The 27,124-nt window shown below is 43.9% G+C and overlaps 1 protein-coding gene across 2 annotated transcripts in view; it reads right to left on the minus strand.

The window, feature by feature from the left end:
* The window catches only part of SLC35E3 (solute carrier family 35 member E3), a 70,892-nt gene that overhangs the window by 16,252 nt on the left and 27,516 nt on the right, over positions 1 to 27,124 (minus strand). The window contains exons 2-3 of one of the 2 annotated variants that reach the window (XM_069229182.1): positions 7,566 to 7,676; positions 55 to 213 (exon numbers count right to left, since the gene is read on the minus strand). In XM_069229182.1, coding sequence (XP_069085283.1) covers positions 55 to 213; positions 7,566 to 7,676 — 270 coding nt within the window. Of the gene's footprint in view, positions 1 to 54; positions 214 to 7,565; positions 7,677 to 19,410; positions 19,858 to 27,124 lie in introns of those variants that run through there. The other variant, XM_069229183.1, reaches the window with a different exon arrangement.

Genomic DNA, 27,124 nt, shown 5'->3' on the forward strand with positions numbered 1-27,124 from the left:
CGTCACTGGAAATAAACAAATAGGCTTAATGAAGAAATGGAAAAGCCAACTTACCAGAGCATTCAATGACCATGGCCCAAATATGCCTCCTTCACCGACAACCGGCTCAAAGAAAGGCACAACAGCCGTCAACATAACTGAAGACATCGGGGCCTGGTAGTAGAGCAGCTGCATGGAGTTCACCTGGAGTTCATGCTGCTTGGCTCCCACCCACTAGAAGAAATAGTATGAGTTAGAAGATGCAGGAGCAGATAGCAATTTATTAACAATGAGGAAAGCCCACAAGGCTAAGTATTACCCGACAACAAAAATTATCCTAAAAAGAGCAGTCCCAAAGTCCGGTGAAAAAACAGTTAGGGGGGCACTTCAGAACAATGGTTGGTGTCTGTGTTTTCTGGGCACCACTCATTGCAGCCAAAGTAATCCTTTGATACACAAAATGAAAAAGCACAAAGAAACAAGATAAAGGCGTAAAAATAAAGAATTAATCAGTGACGGAAAACGACAGCAGCGGTGGTAAAAATTGCACAACATGACCTGCACAAAAAAGCTCTTCATATCTGGATGACAGGCATTTTGTGTGAGGGGGAAGCGCCACAGTGTTGACTCCATTCCCCAGTTGGGACTGAGGCAGGAGGATGCCAACACCATCACTGCGCCCGGAGGCGCATATAAATCCAGCCCAGGGCACCCGCAGTGCGGGACACGCCTGGGCAGGTGACCGGGGCAAAACCGGGACAAGGGCAGGCCTGTCTGCACCTTTCACGTCCGGACGAGGATGGGATGAGCCCCTTCTTTTGGTTCGGTGCTTGACACATGTCGCTGGTAGGCGTGGCGCTGGACATAATTTCCCCCATGAGACTTGGGCAAAAGAAAGGCAAGTGTTATTACCGCAAGCTCTAAGGAAAACCGTGCTGACGTTTCCATCGTCTCCTTTTAACTACTGCTATGAGCGCCTTAAATACAGAAATTGAATCTGTGGAAGAGACTGCGTGTAGTGAGAAAACCGATCCCCTCATCTCTCAAGGAACATTCTGATATTGTAGTAGCAGAGGGCAAAGATGGCAATATTCAGGGGGGACCTGCACGTGAGCCCAGAGGCAGTATATTGCGTCTTTCAAATTGCTGTGTGAGTGATGGGGATTTGGGGATTACAACTGTGCCGCTGGTTCCTAAGTCCCAGCCACTTGCTGATAAAAACGTGCAGCCAGGCGACAGTGCCTCTCCTCCTAGAAGATGGAAGAAGGCGGGCTCACGCCAGGTGCGTACTCTTAAACCAGCTGGCAATAAGTCTTCTGACCTTGGCAAGTCTGCAACTCTGGTGGGCTGCATTCGGGACAAGGAACAGTCTAGACTAATGGGTCCCACAGGAGCTCTAAATGGGGAGCTTAGATATTTGGAAGCTGGGGGCCTTGAGACCGTACTTGAGAAGGCACTGGGCCCTTTGGTTGCGGCTCTTAATAATATTGCGGAGAGACTAAAATATCTCCTTATATATTTAAAACCTGAGGCAAATTACATTTTGGTGCAGGAGGGTGGACAGCCAGGAGCCTTAGAATCGGGAATTTTTATGGTGCCAAAGTCAGATACCATTGGTGCTACTAGGGCAAACGGTCAAATTAATAAGATGAATCAGGCTACTGTCAATCAGCATTCAACTAGGACCGTCACGGACAATGAGTGGGTCCGAGGGGCGGAACGGAGGGGTTACTCCTTCCAGTGTGTCATAGCCTGAGCTCAGCTTTACTGCTAAAAAAAGTTATCGTCAGGTGTTACAGCTCCCACCAAAATGTACGCATTATGTAGTTGTTTTAAAGAATGTTCCAACTCTTTTTTTCATCATTTAAGGATCAGGACTACCAACTGAGGAACAAGGTGCCACCGTGGTTTAATAAATCACTTGTGGGTGTCACCAGCGATGCATTTTCTAGGGGCATAATCGGGGTAAGGAGAGTTTTGTGGGTGGGATATACAGGAAGCTGGGTGCTTGGTGATTATATGGTGGTCAGCTTTGGTGAACCATATTTGGCAGGGTGAATTCTGGATAAGTTTAAAAATCAATAGTAAGCCCCTCATACCATTCAAGCTGTTCCGTTGGTTTTTTTTTTTTTTTTTTTTTTTTTAAATCAGCCTAGACTGACTGATAGGGTTCATGAACCTAGAAATAACAATTCTGCTATGCCAACTCCTAACTGCTATGTCCTCCTTAAGGAGGTTGACTGACTTTTATTGTGAGACTGGACCGTTCTTCCCAAGCACTAGTAGTGAAAACAAGGGATGTTTATGAGGTTAAGGTGGATTCTCGCATAGATGTTACTTCTAGTGACCATCCTAGTACCCGTTGACAGACACAGAGCTGGGAGAGAGTATCTCGATAGCATCTTGACGGCAGGGCAAGTTGATAATTATATATGTATGCCAATCAGAATTTCAGCTGCTGACACTAATAGGGGGTTCACACCTGATTTGAATGTACTCTTTTTGGAATATCGCAGGTATTAGAGGTAAACAGACAAATAGAAATTGGGTGTCCCTGATATCTAAGAAGCAGATAGTCTGTTTTCAGGAAACCTGGGCAAAAATGAATGTTCATAATAATGGCTTTCTGCCGATTTAATCTTCAGCCACCCCGTATTCTGCAGGGCGCTGAAGAAGGGGACTCCTAACACTTATCAGCACCTCTCTGCTGGCAAAAGTGATTAAGGTTCGGACTGATTCTCCTTTTTTAAGCTGACTGCACAGTCTGGGAATGGACCTCCCTTAATATTACTTCTAATTTTTACCATAACAATTTTGTCTGAAACAATGTCCAAATTGTAGATTTTCTTGCACACAACCTAGAAGGTACGATAGAAATTCTGAAGGGTGATCCTATAGCAGTAGGGGGAGGGGTGATTTTAACCTCAAATCACGGATATCGGGGATGATAGGGTGTGTGGGGTACCAGACAATGAATTCTCCAATCTCTCACATTTTGTGCATAATCCGTGTGGGGGAAAAATTAAATGCATTGTGAAGATATATGATTTAATTATTGGCATTGATTTACTGCCGAGACATGCTAGTCATCAGCCAACATACCTAGGGAAGGGTGGAGAACCTGTAACTGACTTTGTTGCAATATCTAAATCAAAATCCATTGGTGCTTAGCTATAAAATCGGCCTCGTGAGGTCGTATGGTGAAAGGATGGAGTGCCTCATCGAAAACACTAGAAATAAGGGTGTGCAAAGAAAACGGCGGGATGTTGATCCCATGGAATTCCTGGTACAACTGGCGGGGAAAAACAGGGACAGCTTTGATCTCTGCCTTAGTACTCACCCCGATACAGGATTGGCGCTAGGTGTTTTTGCAGATATATGTGCGTCGGTCAAAGTACTCCTATCTTAACCTATAAGATGTTGCCTACAGAAGCCCATCAAATGGTTTGACAAGGCTTGCTCAAAAGCCCATGGCAACTTGATTTGAGCGTTGAACAACAATGCTAGGTTTCCCGGAGAAGTAAGGAAATGTAGGTCAGTCTAAAAAGAAGTTATTAGGACAAGGAAAAATTAAATCAGAATTGAGGCATGGGAGAAGCTGGCTCATGCCGTTGTGGCAAAAGATGCATTCAAGTTTTAGAAGGTGTTTAATACCCTTTTTTTTGCTCCTAACTCCAATGATGGGACAGAAGTTTTCATTCTTGAGCATCTCTGGATAGACCAAGTCACAAAAGTATATGGGTGTAATGGGGTTTAATCCTCTAGATGTTAGATTAAAAATACGACCTGGAAGATAGTGATTATCTAGTTACTAACCTTGAAGATGTAATTTCTGCTATTAACATGTACCCCCACCCCCAACCCGAATAAGGCCCCACGACCTGATGGGGTCCTTATCGATCTTTTTTAAGGGTAACTTGGAACTATGATAGTGAACGCCTATAGGAGTATTATTAGCACCACTCCATCTACAGCCTGGTCGAGGGTAACTATTGCTGGGTATCCAAAAAAGGTGGCTTCAATGACCCTCACTGTTATCGCCCTATATCGCTGATTGACGCCACTGCTAAAGTTCTGGGAAGAATTCTTCTGGACCATTTGGAAAGCTGGGCTACTGACAACTGCATTTTGTCGCCTGCCCAATATGGGGTAACACGAGGGTTGGGTACATCTGACCAATGTTTGAAGTATATAAGTAAAAACAACAAGTGATGGACGGAATGCTGTAACATTGTCAAACACTCCCCCCCAGTCATAGATCTGGGTTTAATCCATTGTTCTTTTGCTCACCATGCCACCCCAGTTTGGACCCAGCTATATGCAAATCAGTCTTGACCCTGTTCCTCATGGGAACAGTCCAGCATCCTGGGACCGGTTTCGGGGTTTCACCCCTCATCAAGCAAAAGAACGATGGATTAAACCCAGATCTATGACTGGTGGTGAGTGTTTGACAATGTTCAGCATTACGTCCATCACTTGTTGTTTTTGCTTTGTTGCCCTAAGTGGGAAGGGTATGCCCAGACGTGGGTCCCGTGCTTCCCATGCCACTGGATTCAAGCTAGCCTGGCTGATGACGGGTGAAACCCCGAAACCGGTCCCAGGATGCTTGTTTCCAGTCCAGGGAAGACCTGGCGTAGCAGTTCGGGCTGGACTGTTCCCATGGGGAACAGGGTCAAGACTGATTTACATATGGCTGGGTCCAAACTGGAATGGCATGGGCAGCAAAAAAACTATGGATTAAACCCAGATCTGTGACTGGGGGTGAATGTTTGACAATGTTCAGCATTCCGTCCATCACTTGTTGTTTTTGCATTTGAAGTATATAAGCACCAGGCCGGGATGCCTCTACCTGGCGTTTATGGAGCTTAGCACAGCATTTGACAATGTTATTAGGAGTAAACTATGGGAGATGATGATTAAGCGAGGGGCTAATCCTAAAATAGTTCACCTTTTGGCTCAATTGCACATTGATGTTGAAGCTAGGGTCAGATATGGGCTTAGTGGGTAATGTACTCCTTATATTAAGATTAGAAAGGGGGTCAGGCAGGGGTGTGTTTTGGCACCCTTTCTTTTTTGTTTTTATATTAATGATTTGGAAGAGTTTTACAGTGAAGGTTGAGGCGGACCATCCAAAGACGGGCACGCATCAACCTATTTTTCTCTACACTGACGATTGTGTCCTCATGGCACGAACAAGTACGGGCCTCCAAAAACTGACAGATAAAATCAATAGACTTATGTCCGCCCTGGGCCTTTCTTTTAATAAGGCAAAATCCTATGCTATGGTTTGCATATGCCCAAAAAAGTAGGATCACCCCTTTTCATATTGGAGATACTCACCTCAAATATGTTCCCAAATGTTCTTATTTGGGGGTGCCTTTCGACAATAGCAGCAAGTGGGGTCATCTTAAATCTGTTAGGCTCACGCAGGTGGTGGTATCTTTTTGAAGGTTTGCCTCTAGATTAGAATGTATGCCATTTGATGCGATTATCACCATTTACAAAGCCGGGATCACCTCTTATTGCCAAATATGGTGTGGGTGTGTGGGAGTATATTGATATGTTCTCACTACAGGTAAGTGAGAACAATTTTTTAAAAAGATTGCGGTCACTTCCCAGTGGTATACCTGCAACTATAGTGCATAACGAATTAGGTTTGTCATTTCTGGAGGACACAATAGAATTGTGGCTCTCGGTGTGGTCCAGGCCCAAAGCTGTTCTAACCCAGTCTTTGTCTTAGACGGTTTAAATCTTGATGGGGTACATACGTGTAAATGGATAATGCTTTTGAAGGAAACTCTAGGCACTATCAATAGATCTGAGGTATTTATAAACCCAGGGTCCATAAACAAGCAGATCAGTTCAATGGTTAAGAGTGAACTAGGAAGTTGAGTAAGGGACGAAAGATGGGATATAAAATGTGGCAGGGGATGGTGGCGGCTTATTTACCTCTGTACGGCCCCTAAAGTCGCTTATTTGTTGAATGTGTACACTTCCAAAGAGTTAATACCATGCCCGTGGGATTCTCATAGGCGTCTATCACAGCTACATATGGTTCTTTTTTACATACTATATTATGAGCAGAGAAGGAGCATACTAATTCCGCTCCTTAGGGCCCTGAATATTAGGCATTGTAAGGAAGCATCAACTTATCTGCAGTTGTTACAAACAGATCTAGTATGTGCCACAGTGTACCATTTTATTTTCTCTGACCGGAGATATGTTGATTGCACTTGCACGTTTGTGAGCTCTGTTGTATCTGATATCCCAGAATCCTTTTATGAGTTTTTAGGCATACAGTGTTACATTTGGCCTCCATTATTTATTGTAACAGTTTTATGTAACAATATTTTAGATGGGTATTCTTATGTTACTTCTAATACATTCATTAATTATTTTGTATTTAAATTGTAGTTAATTACATTTTATTAATTTTTTTCTGTGCTCATTGTAGCAATGTACACTGACTTTTATGGCCTGTTTGGCTGAAATAAATATTTTCTTGACTTGAAACTGGATGAATCCACTAAGTTAAATTATCAATAACTCAAAAAAGCTCCATTACAGCTTCGGTCTCTATCAATCAATCACAGACTCATGCCTTCAATTTGTCCCCCAACTATCCCCCTCTTGACCAACCATCAGATTAATTATGAAGGCTCCCAAGTAGAAGAAGGAATGTGATTTAACATTTATGGAAAAAAAGACACTAAAACATTCATCAACCGAAGGAATGTTACACTGCTAACTATTCCATTCAAATAAGTGATTTCACTAGAAAACTGCAGAATTTGCTTGTAAAAATCAGTTCACAGGTTTATCTATAAATTCTGAAATACTGTACATTTAAATCAAACTCTATCATAAGCCTCGTTCCGGTATTAACTTCACTTCTCCCTCTGAACTTTCAGCTGTTCTCCCAAGAATCTTCAAAATGAAGGTGGTGATAATAATCAATTTACTGAATCTCATGGCAATGCCCATGCAGTACTCAATTAGCACATTCAGTAGATAACTAAATACATTCTCGACTGAATTCTTACTTTTAGCCAATGCACGAAAAACTGTACTTCTAATCCAACCCAACTGAGCATGAAGAGTTTCAAAAGGAGCACTGTTTGACATTCTCAAAATTTTCGGCCAAAATGTCAACCCAACTTCAACTAGAAGTAAAGAATGATTTTTAACAAACCCCCAATAACAATGGTTTCCAGGATCTAGCACAATAATAATATGAAAAAGGTAATAGGGGGAATAGTTACCTTGCCACCTCGATGGCACAGAGTATGTCAGAACTGAAATAAAAGTAACCATCCATAAAAAGGTACAGGTATTTAAGGAATCATTTTCGCACAAAGTAAACAATATAAGTTAACATGAGTGTTCTCTCTTAACCATGAGACAGAATAAAGTCAGAACTCCAGAACAATATGTTTGGGTGCAATTATGGAACATTCCCTACATTCAGCATTACTGGATATCCGTGTTCCATTTGTTAAACTGAAATTTGATTGAAGGTTGGAAAAAAATGATTCTAAACGTTTGTCATACAATGCACTGCTAAAACATAATTAAAGGTTACTAACCACTTGGTAAAGAGATGTAACCACGACACCAAGAGTTGCATACACCAGGCCAAGCAAGTTAAATCTCACATCATAGTAGGAATTTAGAATGACTCCCAGGGTAATGGGGATCTGCAAAAAAGAAAAAAAAAAAAAAGGGCAAGACAAATTTACTTTTACATACAACATGATCTGACATTATTTTGCACAGTATAGGCTTTTTTTAAAATGCAAGTTAACTACATTCCTCAAATTATGATCTGTTGCTATCCACAACAATTGTGGCAGCATTTCCAATTGTATTGATAATGGGTTTCCTTCTTTACCAGTGTTCAGTGATAAGTCTTTTAGCGGCTTCAACTATGTGGTAGAGTGGACTCTTCCGTACTCTAAACCACTCCCCTCTGCAACCCAACATGATTTACCCTGGCTCCCTGTGTAGTGGCCATCCCAAGATCTTGTCCATATGACTGAGGACTTATTTTCTTTATAATGCTATCGAACCACATTCCCACCAAAAGTACACTATCAAGTCCACCTTCTTACTAGAGCTCCAGAATTAATCAGAGGGGCTCTGATCCATTTTTACCTACTAAGGTTAAATCTCATAACGTAATAAGATTCTATTCTAACTCTCAATACTGAATTCTCAAAGTATCTTTCACATTTGTTCTCATTTTTTATCCAGAATACCGTCAAAAGCAATGTTTGTCTTGATATAAGCCCTTTTGTGGAGACATATGTCCCCCTGTATTTTTATAAGGTGGGTGAGCGAGCTGTATAATACCTGATCCTGATTTAGGGCAGTACATTAGAATGTCTTCTAATGAGTGCATACTGAGCCCTATAAAGTTCTGTAATCTTAAAGGCCCTTGAGTTCTACAAACAATGTAATATAATCTCTTTCTAGCATGATCTGCAGTGTGGGTCATTCCCCATCCAGCTTTTGAACTGTTCACCCTCCACTGCCAGTGTCAAATGTGGCTTGTAGTTGATGTGTATTAGCGGTAAACATGGGTAACCCTGCCCTCCCTGCTACCCTGTCCCATACATACCTGTGAGGACATCCTTGTGATTTCAGAGCGGTATAGATTAAGTGGGCAGGATTCTTTCTGTAACCATGGGGAATCCCAGAGATCTTGTGCAACCTCTCAACTATAATACATATTTGACTGCACAGCAATACACAATCCTACCCCCAACCAAGATCTTCTCATTTCATCCCCCACCCCACAACCATGCCAGACAAAATCAACAACTAGTTTCACTGCAGCTTTAATCTTCAAATAGAATGGGGTTTGGGAGAGCCAGAAAAGGGTCTAACAGGCGAGGAAGGATAGTTGTTTTCCCTATGTTGATGCAACCAAGACATAAAATTTAAACCATGTATCCCTTGGACAGATCTGCACTAAACTGAGCTTTCAAAGAAGGCCAACTAACATCTGTCCAACCATCAACAAATTTCATAGGGTTAATCCTGAAGTATTAAATACCAGATTTTACCCATTTCATCTGACAGACCCCCCTCCCCCCTAGATTGACTCTCACTTTTGGAAGTAAGATGTTCAGAAATGCTGGCTCATCCTCATACACGTAGAAGCCCAAGACATTTTCAAATCTTTTGAGGCACTTCATGTATGCTGGCACCGAGGACTCCGGTTCTGAGAAACAGATAAGCAGATAGCCACCAAATAAGCTCACAGTACATTCTACATCTCACAATGGGATCCCCAGGGCAAAGAGAAATGGTGACAGGATGCATGGCCGCCTCTTTACCCTCTGCAGGCTCATCGTATCTCAGCAGATTCCATTTACTCCAATTAGTGGTGCAGTGTCCCTGCAGTTGCACAAGAACCACACCCATCATCTTTTAAACAATTTAATTTTAAGCATAATTGTTTCCAAGAACTCAAAGTGCACCCTCTCAACTGCCTTTTCAGCATCTCAGGCTTCCAGAAGAAGCAGGAATCCATTTCAAGATGCCTTCTTCTATATGTGTTTGTTAAATCTATTTTCGGATTATACATATTTTTGCCTCATAACATTAATCTTTTGCAGCTGTAATGATATTGCTGTGAAGTGCTTACCTCTGTTTTCCTGGCATAAGCCAAACTAGGCCTCAACTCAATTTTTGTTCCCTGGAAAATTCATTATATTCATCTTTCAGACTGGTACACAGAGGGAAAGTTGTGAAAATGCTTTATACTAGCTGGTCAATAAACGTACTCCAGCTCAAAATCTCATGGGAATGGTTGTGGAAAAGGTTATTGGCGTGTTCTTTGCAGCAAAGTAAGCCTGCTTTATATTATAGTGTTTAGGACTGGACAGTCTGCAGCACCGTGGTGTAAGGATGGGTGGACAAGTGTCTTCCCTCTACCATCACTGGAGAAATTAAAAACTGCTGTTTCCAAAAGAAGTCATTATAAACACTTATGGAGCACTGCAGGTAGTATGGGCAAAGGCATTAAGAAATGCATATTAAGAAATGCATATTTTAACAGGAGGGCATCCATTTAATTCTATATATCTTTGTTCTGACTTCTGCATCACTTTTCCTTCCCTATTTTCCCCATTGGATAAGGAAATTTCACTGAGGAGACAGATTAATTTTTGTATTCAATTGTCTAACTGAATGTTAGTATCAATTTGACCTAGTACTGCAGGAAATAAGTCTGAAAAAAAGCTTGTCAGTTGCATTGGCGGTTCCTTAGCCCCTCTTCTTTTCCAGTCCCATCTCTTCCTTTAATAATACTATCCCCCGACACTGCTGGAAACCTTGCTACTCACCTGAAGAGGCAGTCAGGCCCTTTTTGCAGATACATGTGCTAGTGTGCATGTGCCTGCTGTCACATTTTCAGCTGGGCTTACCTTTCTTCAGCCCTGGGCCTAAGTGGCCTGATATGCTTTATGACCACTATAGCGGTTACGATGTACCAGCTGGGGTACATTAGACTTCAGCCCAGTGTTTCCCAAAGATACCTGTAAATTAGCGAGGATGCACACCACCCTTTCCCATGTCGTTAAAAGGCAGGGTGTAATCAGAGACTCACTTGATCCCACCTCTGCCTGTGACAAGATGGGAAAGGAGCAGGGTTCACATGAGGCTCCAGATACTTGCACTGCGTCATCACTGTTGGTTTCAGGCACCGACTACCTCATCAGAAGGCTCAGGCTTGTCTTGTCACTCTTGCTGCTCTCACTTTCACTTCTCAGCATGTCAGAAACTGAAAACATTATCAACTGGCTATGTGCTGCTGCTAGCCTCTGGTCAATTATGCAGAGCACATGTGCACCGGTTCATGAGAATGCTTTCAGGTAAGGTCATATCAAAGTAAATCTTGTTGTGTCTCAGGCTTTGTAAAACTTTTTGCAGACTGCCTTTGTTTTCCCACACACAGCTCGAGAAGGGCACATTTTGGCCATTAGCAAAATGCACTAGATAAAAGGGGGTTGCACTGTACGATACAGAATTTAACTAGTACCTGGAATGTACCATTTTTTGAGCCAAATACAGTAAAGCTGTGAAGGAACAGGCTTTGTGTTATTGTTCTTCGGAGTGTTATTTTAAAAGATTTACTACAAAATAACATAAGCATTCAATTTTCAAACCACTTTGCCAACACAATGATGTATTTGTGAGAGGAGAGGATGACCAGGGAGGCAAGAAATAAGGATGACTGGGAGAGAGAAGTCAGACTCAAAAGGGGAAGGAGTGGTGTAAGTCAGATGGCAGTAAGAAGGGCGATAAGAGGACAAGAAAAACGGTGGAAGGAGAGTAGGGTCAACTGATGGAAAAGGGGTTGACTGAAAGAAGGTCCCTGTGTATTTATTTAGTGAAAGGGAAAGGAAATCGGTATCTGAAACAAGTGCAATATTCATGCAGCTTCTTAGAATAATGAAGACATTGTAAAGCAAGTAGAGGTTTATTGAAGTGACTTCTTTACTACTTCACATACCAACAGATCAGATTCAGACAGGAAATTTTGGAACCCATAAATGGCTTTTTAGCTGCTCCCCACCTAAAATGCCTCTGCATCAATGGGAAAATACATTCATCCGATTTCCAGTTGTAACTGAAATGTTGGCATGTGTGCTCTTTGTGTACAAAGCGATTAACGTGCTCCTCCAAATAATAGTTGCTGCTCTGAATATATGCAATGCAATGCTTCATCTCTCATCTCTGCCAGTGGTCTCCCATTTCCTTCCCTGCAAGGATACAGAAAAGAGACGTAATGGCAATGACAGCTTGGTGCTTCTCCTTAATCTGGAGAGTCGAGGCGCTAGGGGGTTTACAGATAATGTACACCGATCTATCTGGTAGACCACCAGTTCCAGGCTTGAAATGCAGGAAAATTGAGTAATCAAGTCATTATCTTAACAGCGTTCCCTAGGTACCATACTGCTGTTCAAATGAGGCATTAGTATTTTATACATTTACCTACTCATTCAATGACTTGGGCTCGCTTGCCACTCTTGCTTGCTCTTCGAAATTCCAGACAAGAGCTTACAACACACCACTTTCAAGTTTCACCAGCCACCAATGATCAATGTCAAGAAACATGCTAAACCAGTCTCAAACCAACAACCAAGTAAATTTCACACTGATGCCAAACACTCGACAGCAAAGCAAGTGCTGGTTCTTTTGTCCATAAAGCAAGCAAACCTCTCTGCCTACAGCACTAGTAAACTAACATTGTACCCTTGCCTGGGAATGTCTACACAAACTCCTACCAGCTGGGAGCAAAGACGGCGGTGTCATCTTCAGCATATTCAAAAGGGAAATATCCTGTATTCTTTCTTCCTACTTCTTAGACAAAAGCTGAAAAGGCCACTGCTGTAGTGGGTTTTTGAAGAACACAAGTATCACTAGGCTGCTTTTCTCAAACAATGAAATGGCGGAGTTGACCATTTAATATTTTGAAAATCTTTAATTGTGCAAGGTGTGATTTATAACTAACCACCAAAATATGGTAGGTATACTTTTCCTTAGTTAGAAACTAGCTGGGGTTAGAAAAAGAATACAGTTCAAACAGCTAAATAAAAATGTTCCACGTATAGATTTTCCAACCAGAAAGAATCAAACCAGGTTTCCTGCATATAATTGTGGCCATATTTCTGTGCCAAAACCTGACTCAGTTTAAGATAGTGAAAACCAGTGCGGCAACTCTACTGTAACCTCATTTATTCATTAAGTATCTTGGGCTTTGCCATTTCACTCTAGTATGCCAAATGCCAATAAAGGGGTCAATCTGGTTCGGATTCCGATTCTACCTGAATAAACGTTCTTTACTTGTCTGGAGCAGAAGACAAGAGTGTTAAAAATTGGCATTCCATGAAGATTGGAGAGGATCTTTCAAAAGGCACAAAAACAAACATGCAAACCCGCAGAGAGCAAGCGGAGGGTTCTGCCAAAGCAAAGAAAACATTCCTTTACCAGGAGACCAAACAAAAGCAAATTTTGTTAGGGGATCAAGGTGGGAAAGTGTTGCTGAAAAGAGAGGGATAGACAGTTTCGTGCGTAGCACATTGGGCCCACCACCTTAAGGAGTTGAAAGTATGCGTGTGGGGAAAGCTATGTAACGGAAGGGATGACAGATATTATAGAAACAGTAAAGGTGGTAGAGCAGCAGTGAAATACGTTAAGAACATAGTACGAAAATAAAAAATAAAAATCTACACCACAAGAATATCCCTCAAGGTACACAACTGTAATACAGGGAATAGGTACATATTGGAAGGCAGTATCTGAGCCGAGTTGACAAATCCCTGCACTGGTATATTACACGTTCATATTCATGAAGTTACATTTCTGAGGACCACAAAAAAAAAAAAAAAAAAAAAAGCCAAAAGAGTACCACTTAGTTCACCTCGAGTCTATGACTTGGGGAGAGTGTCTTTAAGTAATGATACTACTCTTGGCATTGGGATTAATATAATGTTATATTAAAATTTTGGGAGCTCCACTCAACAAAGTGGAGTGGCAGAGAGTGAAGACCTTGGCAGCGGGATATACTGCCATACTCAAACATATCTAGATTCAACTCAGTTTGTGTGGGGTGATATATAAATGGTGTGCAGCATTATATTGCATCCACAGATAAGAACAAACTCATTCTCCTAAACCAATAAAACTGTAATGAAATAAATATAAAAACATCCACTTATTCATCAGCTTAATTGTTCCCACCAGGAGCAGCATCCAAAACCAGTAAGCGTCCCACTCGTTAGGTCATGGTGTGTGAGAGGAGAGGGTTGCCTACAGCCTCCCCATCCTACAAACTCAGAACATCTTTTATTTATCAGTAAAGACTACATGAAGCCCCTACCCCACTGAGGGAGCGTAAGATTTGCCTTTGCATAATTAACAACATTTATGAGAAGTATGATTTACACTGTTAAATAACATGTGCATATAAATCATAAAATATGTAGTAGGTGACCACATTTAGCCATTATGAGCAACTCTCGAATTAACCTATTATGTAGCTTAAAGTTAGCCTCATTTCTATTGCCATCTTGAATGCTGACTTAACACATTCAAGGATAAGTGTCCTACACATTCCATTCTAGTTTGTTTTGTACTTTATGTGTTTTTCCACTGCAGATGCAGTGCCCGCCCCCGATCAACACACTTAATAAAGGGGTGAGAGGAAACATTCCTTGCCCAACCTCCCTCTCATTAGACCAGCATCACACATAGGACAAGAAATCAAAGTAGAGACCCTACCCCAACAGAGGGGCTCCACCAACTAAAGACCCAGCATGTTTACTAGGAAAACTGCCCTCACCAACTAATCGTGACATGCTTCATCATAGGGCTATGCTAACACGTTCCCACGCTGATCAATGTCAGGAATGGAGCAAAAGGGAAGGGGAACAAAAACACAAAAAAGAAACTGGGATCAAACATACAGAACACCACTCAAAATTGCTAAAACTATCTCATGTGAATCCATTACTAATCTGTATTCTGGGATTCACCGGATATGATTAAAAAAGATTGGAAAATTGGTGGTGATATTGGGATATAATCACCCATTCACCCCAAATATCTGTTCTAGGGTCAACATGTTTCGGATGTTTCCATCACCCATCTGAGTCACTCAGCCTTCATCAGGACCATTGATCCCCTCTAAATTGAGTTCCCTACCTGTCGTCAACCAAATTCTGATCAACAGATGAGCCTGGGTTCAACTGTCCCCTACTAGTACACACACTCAGGATTACAGAGTGTTCATTATTTACCTCCCATCCTGGAGTTCGGTGGATGCACATCCCTGTAGTCATACACTCGTCAAGGGACTGGCGCCACACCCGTTCCACACGTGACTTCTCATCAGAAGGAGAAGAAGATGCCAGGATGGGACAGCAACTCGGAAGAGCCGACGGTACCCTAGAGTCTGTCCAGTGTAACAATTCAAGGACATAGCTTTGCATGGATTATTATGTTGTCCTTTGTGAGAGGCGATTTTACCTCCTCTTAGAACTTGAAGTAATATGAAGATGTAATTTTACAACCTAATGCCTTGGTGAAGAATAATAATAATAATGTGTTCCTTAGATTAGAGAGATGTTTGCTGTCTTCAAAATAAAGACCCTTCTCACCTCTGCTGAGCTACACTTCCAGAGTGCAAAGGCTTAATGCCTAAGCATTAATATTCTCTTGTCGGAGACCTTTATTAGGTTTTCCGAAACTGACATCTTAATCTACTTTCCCATCCAAATGCCCTTTATCATCGTATTCCTGCTTAATTAGGTTAGCAGTTTGCTTAATGGAACACACTTGTTGCACCTTGTATTCTCTGCGTAAGTCTTCGTAATGTTTCATTTTTCCTTACCTTGGAATATCTGTTCCTGACAATTTAAATTTGTAATAACAATGCTTAAAATCTGAAAACTTAATTACTTGGATTTAACTAAATTTGTTAATAAATTCTCAAACTCAATACAATTCTCTTTACTATTTCTTGTGGAGTCCAACTGGTCTTTACTATTTATGGAAAGGAATGTAATTGTTGGCTCCTATGACTTTCTCAACATTGACTAAAACATGTTCATACGACCAGTGGTGGGGTTTGTATGATTATTACACCAGATTTAAGAAACCCGGCTCCATCACATTATTATACAGTAAACAGAAAACTTATGGAAAAAAAAAAAAAAAAAAAAAAAGAAGAAGAACTAGCTGCTCAGCATGAAGGACAAATGGACAGAGCTCTGCTCCTTCTCCTGGAACTTTAAACCGAAAGTCAGGTAGCCTTACAAAACACAGTATAATCTCGCGGGTCAGACTTGTTTGGATATTCTAGCTCTGGAATGGCCCAGACACTTTTCTAGAATCAATAAAATTTATCCATATCACACACAAACAACTCCCATGCCTGCCAGCTTCAGTTTAGATTTCCCATTATGTAGTCTTCTGTACTATTCAATTGTAGTACACTGCCCAAAATAGATTTCTGCCTTCAACATTGGGCTATAACTGCATCCTAAGTCATTTACTAGTGGCTGACATTGATCTAAGCATTTCCTTGTCACTTTTGTTTTCATAAGTGAGACAGCCAGCTAAGTCTGTGCAACTGGAAAATGCAAGACAAATGAATGTCTGAGGAACCAACTGGTTGAACATTTGCTGGTCACAATCTTCCTGGAATTCAATCACCTCAGTTTGTCACTACTCTTCGAATTATATGTTAACAGCAAAAATGTAATAGACCACAATGAGATGTAGACAAAATTCTGTACACACATATTGAGAAAGAAAAAAAAAAAAGTGTGTCATTTAAGCTTTCATTGTAATACCTTCATAGCCATACTAGTCTTGTGTTTCTACACAGTTGTTCAATCAATCAATCAATCACTTGTTAAGCGTGCTACTCACCCTTTAGGGTCTTAAGGCGATGCGGGGGGGGGGGTTGCTACTGCTCAAATAGCCAGGTCTTGAGTCTTTTCCTGAAGGTCAGGAGGTCTTTGGTCAGACGTAGGTCGATGGGGAGGGAGTTCCAGGTTTTGACGGCGAGGTGGGAGAAGGATCTGCTGCCGGCTGCGGTACGATGGATGCAGGGGACGGTAGCGAGGTTGGCTGAGCGGAGTTGGCGGGAAGCTGAGATGTTCGTTGAGGTAGGCAGGGCATGTGTTGTGGAGAGCCTTGTGAGCGTGGATGAGGAGTTTGAAGACGATCCTCTTGTTGACGGGGAGCCAGTGAAGGTCTCGGAGGTGGGCTGAGATGTGTTTGTGGCGTGGGATGTTGCGGATGAAGCGTGCAGAGGCGTTCTGAATACGTTGAAGTTCTCTCTGGAGCTTGGCCGTTGTTCCCGAGTAGTATGTTTTGCCATACTCCAGTCTGCTGCTGACGAGTGAAGAACCGGGAAAGGCAGGCTCACCTCTCCCAGCGGTGGAGGGGACACCCTAGGCCTTCAGGGTCTCTTACCAGCAAAGAACACAACAGGCGGAGTCACGACTGATGAGGAAGAGAAAAGTTTTATTAGCAAAACAGATAATAGCTCGGGCTGAGCACAGTGTCCCAGGACAGTCTGAATGACTTTCCTACGGAGGCTGGCTGCTTCATTCTGCAGCGTACAATCTTATATAGTTAAGCTGCCCCCCTTCAGCCAGGAAGCCACCCCTCCATATCTGGCGAACACAAAAGCTTCAAACAGTTCTCCTTTTAACCCGAGAGCATCCTGCTGACGTACATACATTTGATTAGTCTTTCCTGCTTGTACTCCCACTGTCTCGGGAGTATCCTGCTAATACACGGCAAAGTGACAGTTCATTTGTCAAATGTCAGTCTTATCACAGTTGGTTTGATAATTTACGAGGATATCCCTTGCAGGAGGCCCCTGGAATGCGGTGGGAAGAGGTACAGTTCTGTTCGTGCACAATGATAAGAAGGATACAGCTGTGGCTCGGTATCCTGAAAGTCAGCTTGGTTAGATAAGTGAAGAGGCCCAGAGAAGGAAATGGTTTTAGACAAAAACTGAGTTCACAGGGAAGTCAACTTACACAGTTTAAATGAAGAGTCAGCTTTGTCGAGCACATGGCAATATTAATGGAATACGCAGAAATAAAGTCTGAGGCAAATACATCTCGGATCATTATTTAACAATCCCTCCTTTTGCCATTGCGAGGCAAATTTCTGTTCAGTTCACTTCTATCTTTAGAAGCTCATCAATTTGTTGTTGAAGCATTAGTCGCTCAGTATGCTCTTTGATATTGGTGGGTTTGGGTGTTAACATCGAAGCACAGACCCCACACAATGCAGGACCACATTGTACGCATAGACAGCATGTGAAGAATGTGGCAGCTATGATAGCCAGGAATATCAAAACCTTCCAACCCCAGGAGACCAACACCTGCCACAGACCTGAAGTCCAAGACCAAGGCGTACCGTTGTCCTCATGTATAACCGATGCTATTTTATGTAATCTTGAAATGGCTGCAAATACTGAGGGTGAATTATCTGGTATATAAACACAGCAGCTGGCCCCTATGATGCGACAAGCTCCACCCCTATCTGCTAGTATGACGTCAAGCACCATTCTGTTCTGAAGAGCTACCATCCTGGTAGCTTGGAGTTCTGCGGTGTTATTGGCAAGTGCTCCAGCTGTTTCATTTATCGTAGCCTCCAAGACTCGCGTTAGTCGTCGTATTTGCAGACTGTTCACCGAGGGCCCCCAAAAGGGTAGCAGTCCTTTTGTTATATCCATGAACAGCTGTGCGGAAGTGTCTGTTTGGTCTACAGTATCTCTTTTTTGTCGATGATACGTAGGTGGCTTGTTGAACGTTGGTGGGAGAAGGAAGGCAATATAGCAAATGCCGCTCCAACCAGGTGGCAGCCAGGTGTAGGCCTTACTCCCACATACAAAGTATAGTCCTGTAGGTGCATTGAGGTAAGGGGTGGAGGTGTTGTACGTGATGGTCGCATTACAGACACTGACTCCGACAGGTATGCGTCCTTGTCCGCAGATACAGAGCGGGGCCTGCCGAGGTCTGATAGATATTGTTTTTGGTTTCATGGAGACCGGACCAAATGTATATTCCATGAGTGGATAGCGGGGCAAGGTCATGATCCTACGCATTGTTGGAGAATCCGTACAATTGCACGCGATGTGTATCTTGGCTTGAAACTGAAGGATAAAGTCTTCAAAGAGTGTGTTGTTCGTTATGATACCGGGTCGTCTCACAGGCCTAGAACCGGGTAGGGGGGTCTGTATTGAAACATTGGACATTAAGGAACAAGTGTAGGCAGCCGTTACAGGAAAGACTGGAAACTGAAATGCATGAGCAGCCGTGTGAGGAAAATGACCACAAACCCAACAGTCTGTCAAGTTTGTAACAAGTTGATGTTGATGTAGCATCTGGATGAACGTATTATTGTCATATTCTTGACTCCTGGCATGTATCTCAGGTGGTAGAGATACATGTGTATGCATGGGCGCAGACGTTGGCGTAGGAGGCTGTCTTTTCTCTGTAGCAGTGTGGATGGTCCAGCCAATGCACGCTAATATGACAAGAAGCACTACAATTATCGCCAGACACGTTGTACGTGGACCAAACAATTTTTTTAAATGTTTAATTTTTCTCAGTTTCTGTCTCTGTACGCTCTTCTCGTAATCTGAATACATAGTCCTTTTCCTTTCTCAAGTCTGCTCTTCTCACTGGCAGTGATCAATATCAAATTTAGTTATTCAGTACCTGCGTGCCACTCAGCCTCCCCTAGGTGCTGCCCGTGACTGGTGGTTGCTCCACCGGTGGGTGATTCCAGCAGTCCTATTGACACTCTCTGGTCCGCCACACCGGACAAAATCACGGCCCTGCAGCGAATGTTTGGCTGGATGCAACAGGTAAACGATGAATCATCTATTCAATGTTGGTGATGTTTGCGGAGGTCATATCTCGCAGAACCAGGCTCAGTCTGATCCGGAAACAAGGGAACAACTGGAACACCTTCAGGTGTCGCTCCCCGAAGGACCGAATCACTCTCCTCCTGGGTGGCTGTCCACTCTATCTGCGCGTCACTGAAAGGAACAAAAGTGGGTACTTTCTCGCATTCGTCGTCACCTTGACCCTCTTTCACCCACTGATCGTATGGTAAGGGCAAAGGTACCCTTTTGCAGTGTGAAGCGTGGATCCAATTCTTTGCTCCCTCGACTTTCACAGCAGTCCTGGTAGCAAGGAGTACTTGGCGGGGGCCTTTCCACCGGGGCTCGAGACTCTTTTTGCGCTGGAAATTCTTGGTGAGGACCCAGTCACCAGGCTCGATACAGTGGCCTGGAGTAAGAGGTAATGGTGGCAGAATATCCTTCACCTGCTGATGAATGAGACGTAAAGAGTTAGTGAGTTCATTGAGGTAATCCATCAATACAGGGTATGGTAAATCTGAGTATTTCTTTGGCCTTGGAACTCCCCACACATTAGCCGGTCTCCCCATGACCACTTCATATGGCGAGAGACCTGACTTGGAATGTGGTGTAGCCCGAAGTGACAACAGGGCCAGGGGGAGAGCATCAGGCCACGATATGCCTTTGTCAGCACATATTTTGGACAACTTCAATTTGAGTGAACCATTATATTTCTCAACTAGTCCTGCAGCTTGTGGATGGTTGGCAGCATGGAATTTCTGTCTAATTCCCAATCCTTCACACACCTTTTTCATCACCTGACCTGTAAAATGGCTGCCATTGTCTGACCATGCAATTCGAGGCATTCCAAACCGGGGAAAGAACTCTTTCAAGAGTACCTTAGCAGTTGTAAGGGCTGTGTTATCCCTTGTAGGATAGGCTTCTACCCATTTGCTAAACATGCAGACGACCACCAATACATACTTCAAATTGTTACATCTTTCCATTTCGATGTAATCCATCTGTATAGCTTCAAATGGATAATCAGGGGGCGCGAAATGGCCGGGAGGTACTTTAATGCCCTTGCCAGGATTGTGTTGCATGCAAATCATACAGTGTTTAACCAACTTCTCAGCTGCCTTTGGAATGTTTTTGTTGTACCAGACAGGGGCAAGAAGTTTGCATATCCCTGCTGGACTGATGTGTGCTGGACCATGAGCCATTGTCACTACAGGAAGGACATACCCATCAGGAAGCATCCATCTCTGGGCTTCTGACAAGTCTGTCCAACACCCTGTTTCTTCATTAAACCTCGCGTGTGTCTCCTTCCATGATGCCAATTCAACTTCCGTCGCTTCTGCCTGTATGCTTTTCACACTCTCTACCGTGTCCTCAAACATCCCGTTATCTGGGACCCATCTGGCTGGTCCCGCTACATACATCTTGTTTTTCATCTGACGTGCTGTTTCCTTCGCTACCTGATCTGCAAAGGCGTTCCCTTTCCCTACGTGATCAGTGATCTTTCTGTGTGCGCTGCATTTCACAATGGCCATGGTCCGTGGCAGGGCTAGAACGGAGAGCAGTCTGTGTATTAACCCCCCATGTTGTATGTGGGTGCCGTGTGATGTGAGAAAGCCTCTTTCTGCCCACAATCTGCCAAAATTGTGTGCCACTCCAAACGCGTATTGACTGTCAGTGTAGATATTGACATCTAAATCTGTGCTTATTTCACAGGCTCTAATCAGTGCCACTAACTCAGCCGCTTGTGCTGAATTATGTGGTATCCGACGTGCTTCAACTACTGCCGTTAGTGTTGTGATAGCATATGCAGCTGATGTGGTGCCATCAGGTAATTTGAGACATGAACCATCAATGTACAAGGTGCCTTGGGGGTTACTTAGAGGCGTGTCTTGCAGATCTACCCTTCCTTTCGTTTCCTCCTCTGTCCTGATAATGCAGTCATTTATATCAGTATGTGTATCTTCAGAGCTTTCAGTCAGGGGTAATAACGTTGCGGGATTCAAGGTAGTGCATCTTTTGATGGTGATGTGACTGGCAAGAAGTGTTAACTCATAACTGGTCAGGCGGGCATTTGTAAGGTGTTGTGTCTTAGTTTTGTTAAGTAGGGCATCAACGGCATGTGGGACCAACAATAATAATGAAGTATCCATAACTATTCCAGCTGATTGGCGCACTGCTACTGCGGCTGCAGCTACAGCCCGTAGGCAGCTTGGAAGAGCCCTGGCAACAGGATCCAGAAGGGCTGAAAAATAAGCACATGGTCGCTGTTTGCCACCATGTTCTTGTGTCAGGACTGAGAGAGAGCAACCGTTATGTTCACTTACAAACAATGTAAAGGGCTTATGATAGTCAGGCGTGCCTAACACAGGGGCTGAACAGAGAGCGTCCTTCAAATCTTCAAAGCTGGACTGGCATTCAGTATTCCAGACAACGGTGTCCGGGCAGTCTTTGTGGGTGAGTGCTAAGAAAGGCTTGATAAGGAGAGAAAAATTAGGTATCCATTGGCGGCAAAAAGATGTGATGCCAATGAATCCCCTGACCTCCCTCTGTGTTGTGGGGACAGGTATATTGCGTATGGCTTGTACCCGGGCCGGGGTAAGTGTACATCCCTCCTTCGACAGCAGGTGACCAAGATAGGTAACCTGCTGTTGACAATACTGTAATTTAGTGAGGGATACTTTGTGATGGTGTTGGGATAGATGAGTGAGAAGTGCAACTGTGTCTTTTTTGCAATTTTCTTGGGAGTCAGAAGCAATAAGGAGATCATCAACATATTGTACCAGGGCGGAACCAGCGGGGAATTGAAAGGAATCCAACTGTCCCTTGAGCACCTGGCTAAAAACACTGGGTGATTCCGTGTACCCCTGAGGTGCGCGACAGAATCGGAAACTGCGACCGCCCAGGGAGAATCCAAAAATGTGTCTGCTGTCCGGGTGAATGGGTATGCTAAAGAATGCATTCTTGAGATCAACTACAGAGAACCAGGTAGCAGTGGAGGGTATCATTGTTAGGAGGGTGGTAATGTCGGGTACAACAGGGAATTGAGGCTCCACTACTTTATTAACTGCTCGAAGGTCAAGCACAAAGCGTAGGCCGGGCTGATGGGAAGAATCAGCGGACTTTTTGAGTACTGGGAGTATGGGGCTGTTACATGTATTACCTCTGGTCTCTTCAACAACCCCTTTATCAATCAGCTGCAATATAATGTCCTTGAGGGCCTGTTCAGTGTGATGTGGTAACTTGTACTGTGGCAGACGGGGAAGTAGTGCATGCTCTTTTAACTTGATGGAGAAAGGGGGGATATCAAGGCAGCCCACATCTTCATTGTTTGAAGCCCAAAGTGTAGCGGGGAGCATCTCTAGCTCAGGCGGGAGTGGTAACGCTATGAACTGGGTGGGTGTCACGTGAGGACCCATGGTGACGTACACGCCATCAGGGGAACAATATATAGTGGCGTGTAATCTTTTCAGTAAATCGAGACCTAGCAAATTTTCACTACAACCAGAGGTAAGTATTAGAGGAGAATCAACAGTGTAGGGACCAATTGTGAGTTCCAGTGGCTTGGATACGGGGTTAATCACTGGGACGCCAGAGAATCCTACAGACACGTTAGTATTGCTGGACAAAGGGACCCCAGGGACCGCATCCTTCATAACAGAACTCTTAGTGGCTCCAGTGTCAATTAAAAAATTCTTAGAAGTACCATCTAGTTGTACTTCTACATGTGGGCCATTCTGTTTAACTGGGATTGGGACGGGTCCTATCCTCCCTTGTCCTAAGCTGTCCTAGCAGGAATAGAAGCCCTGACCTTCTTCCGGATCATAATTATCATTATAATACTGGCGTTGGGCAGAACTATTGTCAAAGTAATTTTCAGCGGCTGCTATATTTTGCTGTTGATGGGCTCTATTAGGTCCCTGCTGTGGGGGACCTCCCCGTCCTCTACCTCGGGGTGCTCCACGGGGCGCTCCTCTACCTCTTGTCTGGGGCGCAAACCCGTTTTTATTTGGGCAATCATTTTTCCAATGACCTTCCTCTTTACAATAGGCACACTGATTGTAGCTCAGGGAATAGCGGGGCTGATAACTGTTGGGACCATTATTTTGGTACTGAGGTCCATGGGGAATTGACCTATTCTGGGGGTACGCCTGCTGTACTAGAATTTTAGTTTTTAACTCTTTTGTTTGTTTGTCTTTTCTGTCCTTCTCTTCATGAACCCTATTCTCGTAATATTGGGCCATATTAAGTATCTCAATGGGAGTGCTTGTCGACCAGGTACTCTCAGTCAACCGAATTTTTGAGGCCACCTCAGGTGATATGCAATTTACAAATTTATCTACAAACAGCCGCATACCACCTTCGGTAGAGGTGTCTTGTCCACTAAAGTCAGTGTATGCCCTTTCAAACCGAGAGAAAAAGTCAGCTATGTGTTCGTCTTTCTTTTGTTTACATGTATCTATTCTATCCCAGTCTACTAATCGCGGGGGCAAGGACTTCTGTATAAGCGTAAGAAGTCTGTCAGGGAGAGCTACTATTAAGGCTCCCGGCTTGTCACCAGGCTTCCTGTCTTTGTCCTCGTGGTCCAGTTGATCCCAGGTACCGCCTAGCTCAACAGGATAGTCTTTCTGTATGATAGTCTTCCAGATATCCTGTGGTACAAGGGTACCAAACAACATTTTAATGTCCATGAGAGTCAATATTTGTGGACTTATTATTTGGGAAAATTCTTTATAGAAGCCGGCAGGATTCTTGCGTGGGTCAGGCAAGTGGGCTTTTAGCGCTAGGACCTCTGTTCTATCCCATTGCTGGTACACAAATTGTTGTTTCCAGTGAGCGGGCACTACCGCGGCACCCTCTCCTGTGGCTGGAACGTAGCTGAGTGGGACTTCCCTTAAGGGGTGCTGTGTTGTGTGAGTGGAAGGAATACGTGAAGGACTGGCTGAACCTGTTTCTTTATCCCTCTTGTGGTGATAGTTCTTCCTATAACTTAACAGCTGACGGAGGTAGTCCTTAAGGTCCTTTCCCTGATGATAGCCTGTGGCTACCTCCTGTTTTATTCTGAGTACCTGCAAGGGGGGATTGCTATCTAAATTTTCGTCCCATTTTTCCATTAGTATCTCACACATACGTTGTATCATGTCTGCCTGTTGTACTGCTTGGAACTGAGCAAAATTCTGCCAAATAGTCTCCAGGCTTGGCTGTGTTAAGATATATTTATGCAACATTGTGTTAATTTTCCTTTCTTCTGTCAGTTTATTGCGTCGTGGACGTCCTGGGGGAGGTGATATTGTGAGGCCATCATCGTCTGAGCTCTCGTCTTTTATTTGTAGTAAGGGGGCTAAAGTGCTTGGGGGGTCTGACCTGGGGGTCACTGGAGCTGATGCTGGGGGTCTCTGGTGTTCAGATTGTGGTGGGTGGGCAAATGTTACTGCATTCAATGGTGAACCTAATGGCTGGGGCATCTGAGCAATTGGGGGTAAAGCTGGATATATTGTCGGGGTATAAACAGGGGGGCAGTCTAGGACATCTTGCATGAGAGGATCCTTTTCGGAGTCTCTTTTCTTTTTTTCAGGTGTTTGTTGAACCACATATATCCTGTCTGTATCTAACTGGTGTCTTCTATCTATCTGGGCCCATCCCTGCTCTGCATTCTGCCGGTCATATTCTTGGGCTTTCTCAGCATCTGATTTTGCATTATGTCTCTTAGCATCCTTTGCTGCTTTAATTCGTTTTTGTCTACCCTCTTTCTGCCATAACCTGAGTGAATCAAACATACCAGGCCTACTTTTGGTTGCAAATAATCTTTCTTCTAAAAAAATCAATTTTCAGTTCATCAAAAGTCCCATGCAGTGGCCACTGTAATTCAGCACTATGCCTAGTCTTTTTACGCCATATGTCAGTCCATATTATACTTCCCACCCCGTGTTTTACATACATTTCATGGCAAGGAGTTCCAATTGGAGGAGCCGGACAAGACTCCTCCAAGCGGGAGTCCGCTTGACAACAAAAACAGCACCATTTCCTTAATTTACTGAATGCCGGCATTATTTTAAACAGACAGTTGTAACTTAGTATCAGTGGATGGAAAACAAACAACGGAAGCAAATATGCAATCTATATATTATGACAGTTAATTATTTTACAAAACATCCACTGACTTCGGTCTTTGCAAAGATCGAATAACACCTACCAGACAGACACAGAAAAGACAGGGGTTAACCCTGTCCTTACCTTACTCTTGTCTTCCTCCTCAGTCAGGACTCCGAACTCAGGGCCAGCTATGTCAGGAACTCCAGTCAGGGCAGAGCCGCCGGCGCCCGTTGAGACAAAGAGGGGGGAGCACCGCTGGAGTACCGCAGGTCCACGAGGAAAAAGATACTTCCCAAATCAGTTGTGGGGCGCCCCCTTTGGTAGTCCTGCAGTGAACCTCCTCCTCCTTCCGAGTAGACGGCGGGTGCCACTGATGGAGTCCCTGTTCGGGCGCCAACTGAAGAACCGGGAAAGGCAGGCTCACCTCTCCCAGCGGTGGAGGGGACACCCTAGGCCTTCAGGGTCTCTTACCAGCAAAGAACACAACAGGCGGAGTCACGACTGATGAGGAAGAGAAAAGTTTTATTAGCAAAACAGATAATAGCTCGAGCTGAGCACAGTGTCCCAGGACAGTCTGAATGACTTTCCTACGGAGGCTGGCTGCTTCATTCTGCAGCGTACAATCTTATATAGTTAAGCTGCCCCCCTTCAGCCAGGAAGCCACCCCTCCATATCTGGCGAACACAAAAGCTTCAAACAGTTCTCCTTTTAACCCGAGAGCATCCTGCTGACGTACATACATTTGATTAGTCTTTCCTGCTTGTACTCCCACTGTCTCGGGAGTATCCTGCTAATACACGGCAAAGTGACAGTTCATTTGTCAAATGTCAGTCTTATCACAGTTGGTTTGATAATTTACGAGGATATCCCTTGCAGGAGGCCCCTGGAATGCGGTGGGAAGAGGTACAGTTCTGTTCGTGCACAATGATAAGAAGGATACAGCTGTGGCTCGGTATCCTGAAAGTCAGCTTGGTTAGATAAGTGAAGAGGCCCAGAGAAGGAAATGGTTTTAGACAAAAACTGAGTTCACAGGGAAGTCAACTTACACAGTTTAAATGAAGAGTCAGCTTTGTCGAGCACATGGCAATATTAATGGAATACGCAGAAATAAAGTCTGAGGCAAATACATCTCGGATTATTATTTAACACGAGGGCGTGGGTGACCGTTCTTCTGGTTTCGATGGGGATCCATCTGAAGGTCTTGCGAAGCATGCAGAGGGTGATGAAACATGAGGATGAGACGGAGTTGACTTGCTGGGTCATGGTGAACGATCAGTCTATTATGGAGTCAAGGTTGCGTGCGTGCGTGGGTGGTGGGGATTGGTGCGGTTTCTAGGGTGGCTGGCCGCCAGGAGTCGTTCCAGGCGAAGCAGTTGGAGCTGAGGATGAGGATCTCCGTCTTATCCGAGTTCAGTTTGAGGCGGCTTGTCTCCATCCAGTTGGCGATGGCATGCAGTCCGTTGTGGAGGTTGATCTTAGCGGTGGCGGGGTCCTTGGTGAGAGAGAGGATCAATTGGGTGTCGTCCATGTAGGAAACAATGTTGAGGCCATGAGAGTGGACGATGTTGGCGAGCGGCGCCATGTAGATGTTAAAAAGGGTTGGGCTGAGAGAGGATCCTTGTCGGA

This window comes from Pleurodeles waltl, chromosome 4_1, assembly GCF_031143425.1.
Source record: "Pleurodeles waltl isolate 20211129_DDA chromosome 4_1, aPleWal1.hap1.20221129, whole genome shotgun sequence".
Taxonomy (NCBI): domain Eukaryota; kingdom Metazoa; phylum Chordata; class Amphibia; order Caudata; family Salamandridae; genus Pleurodeles; species Pleurodeles waltl.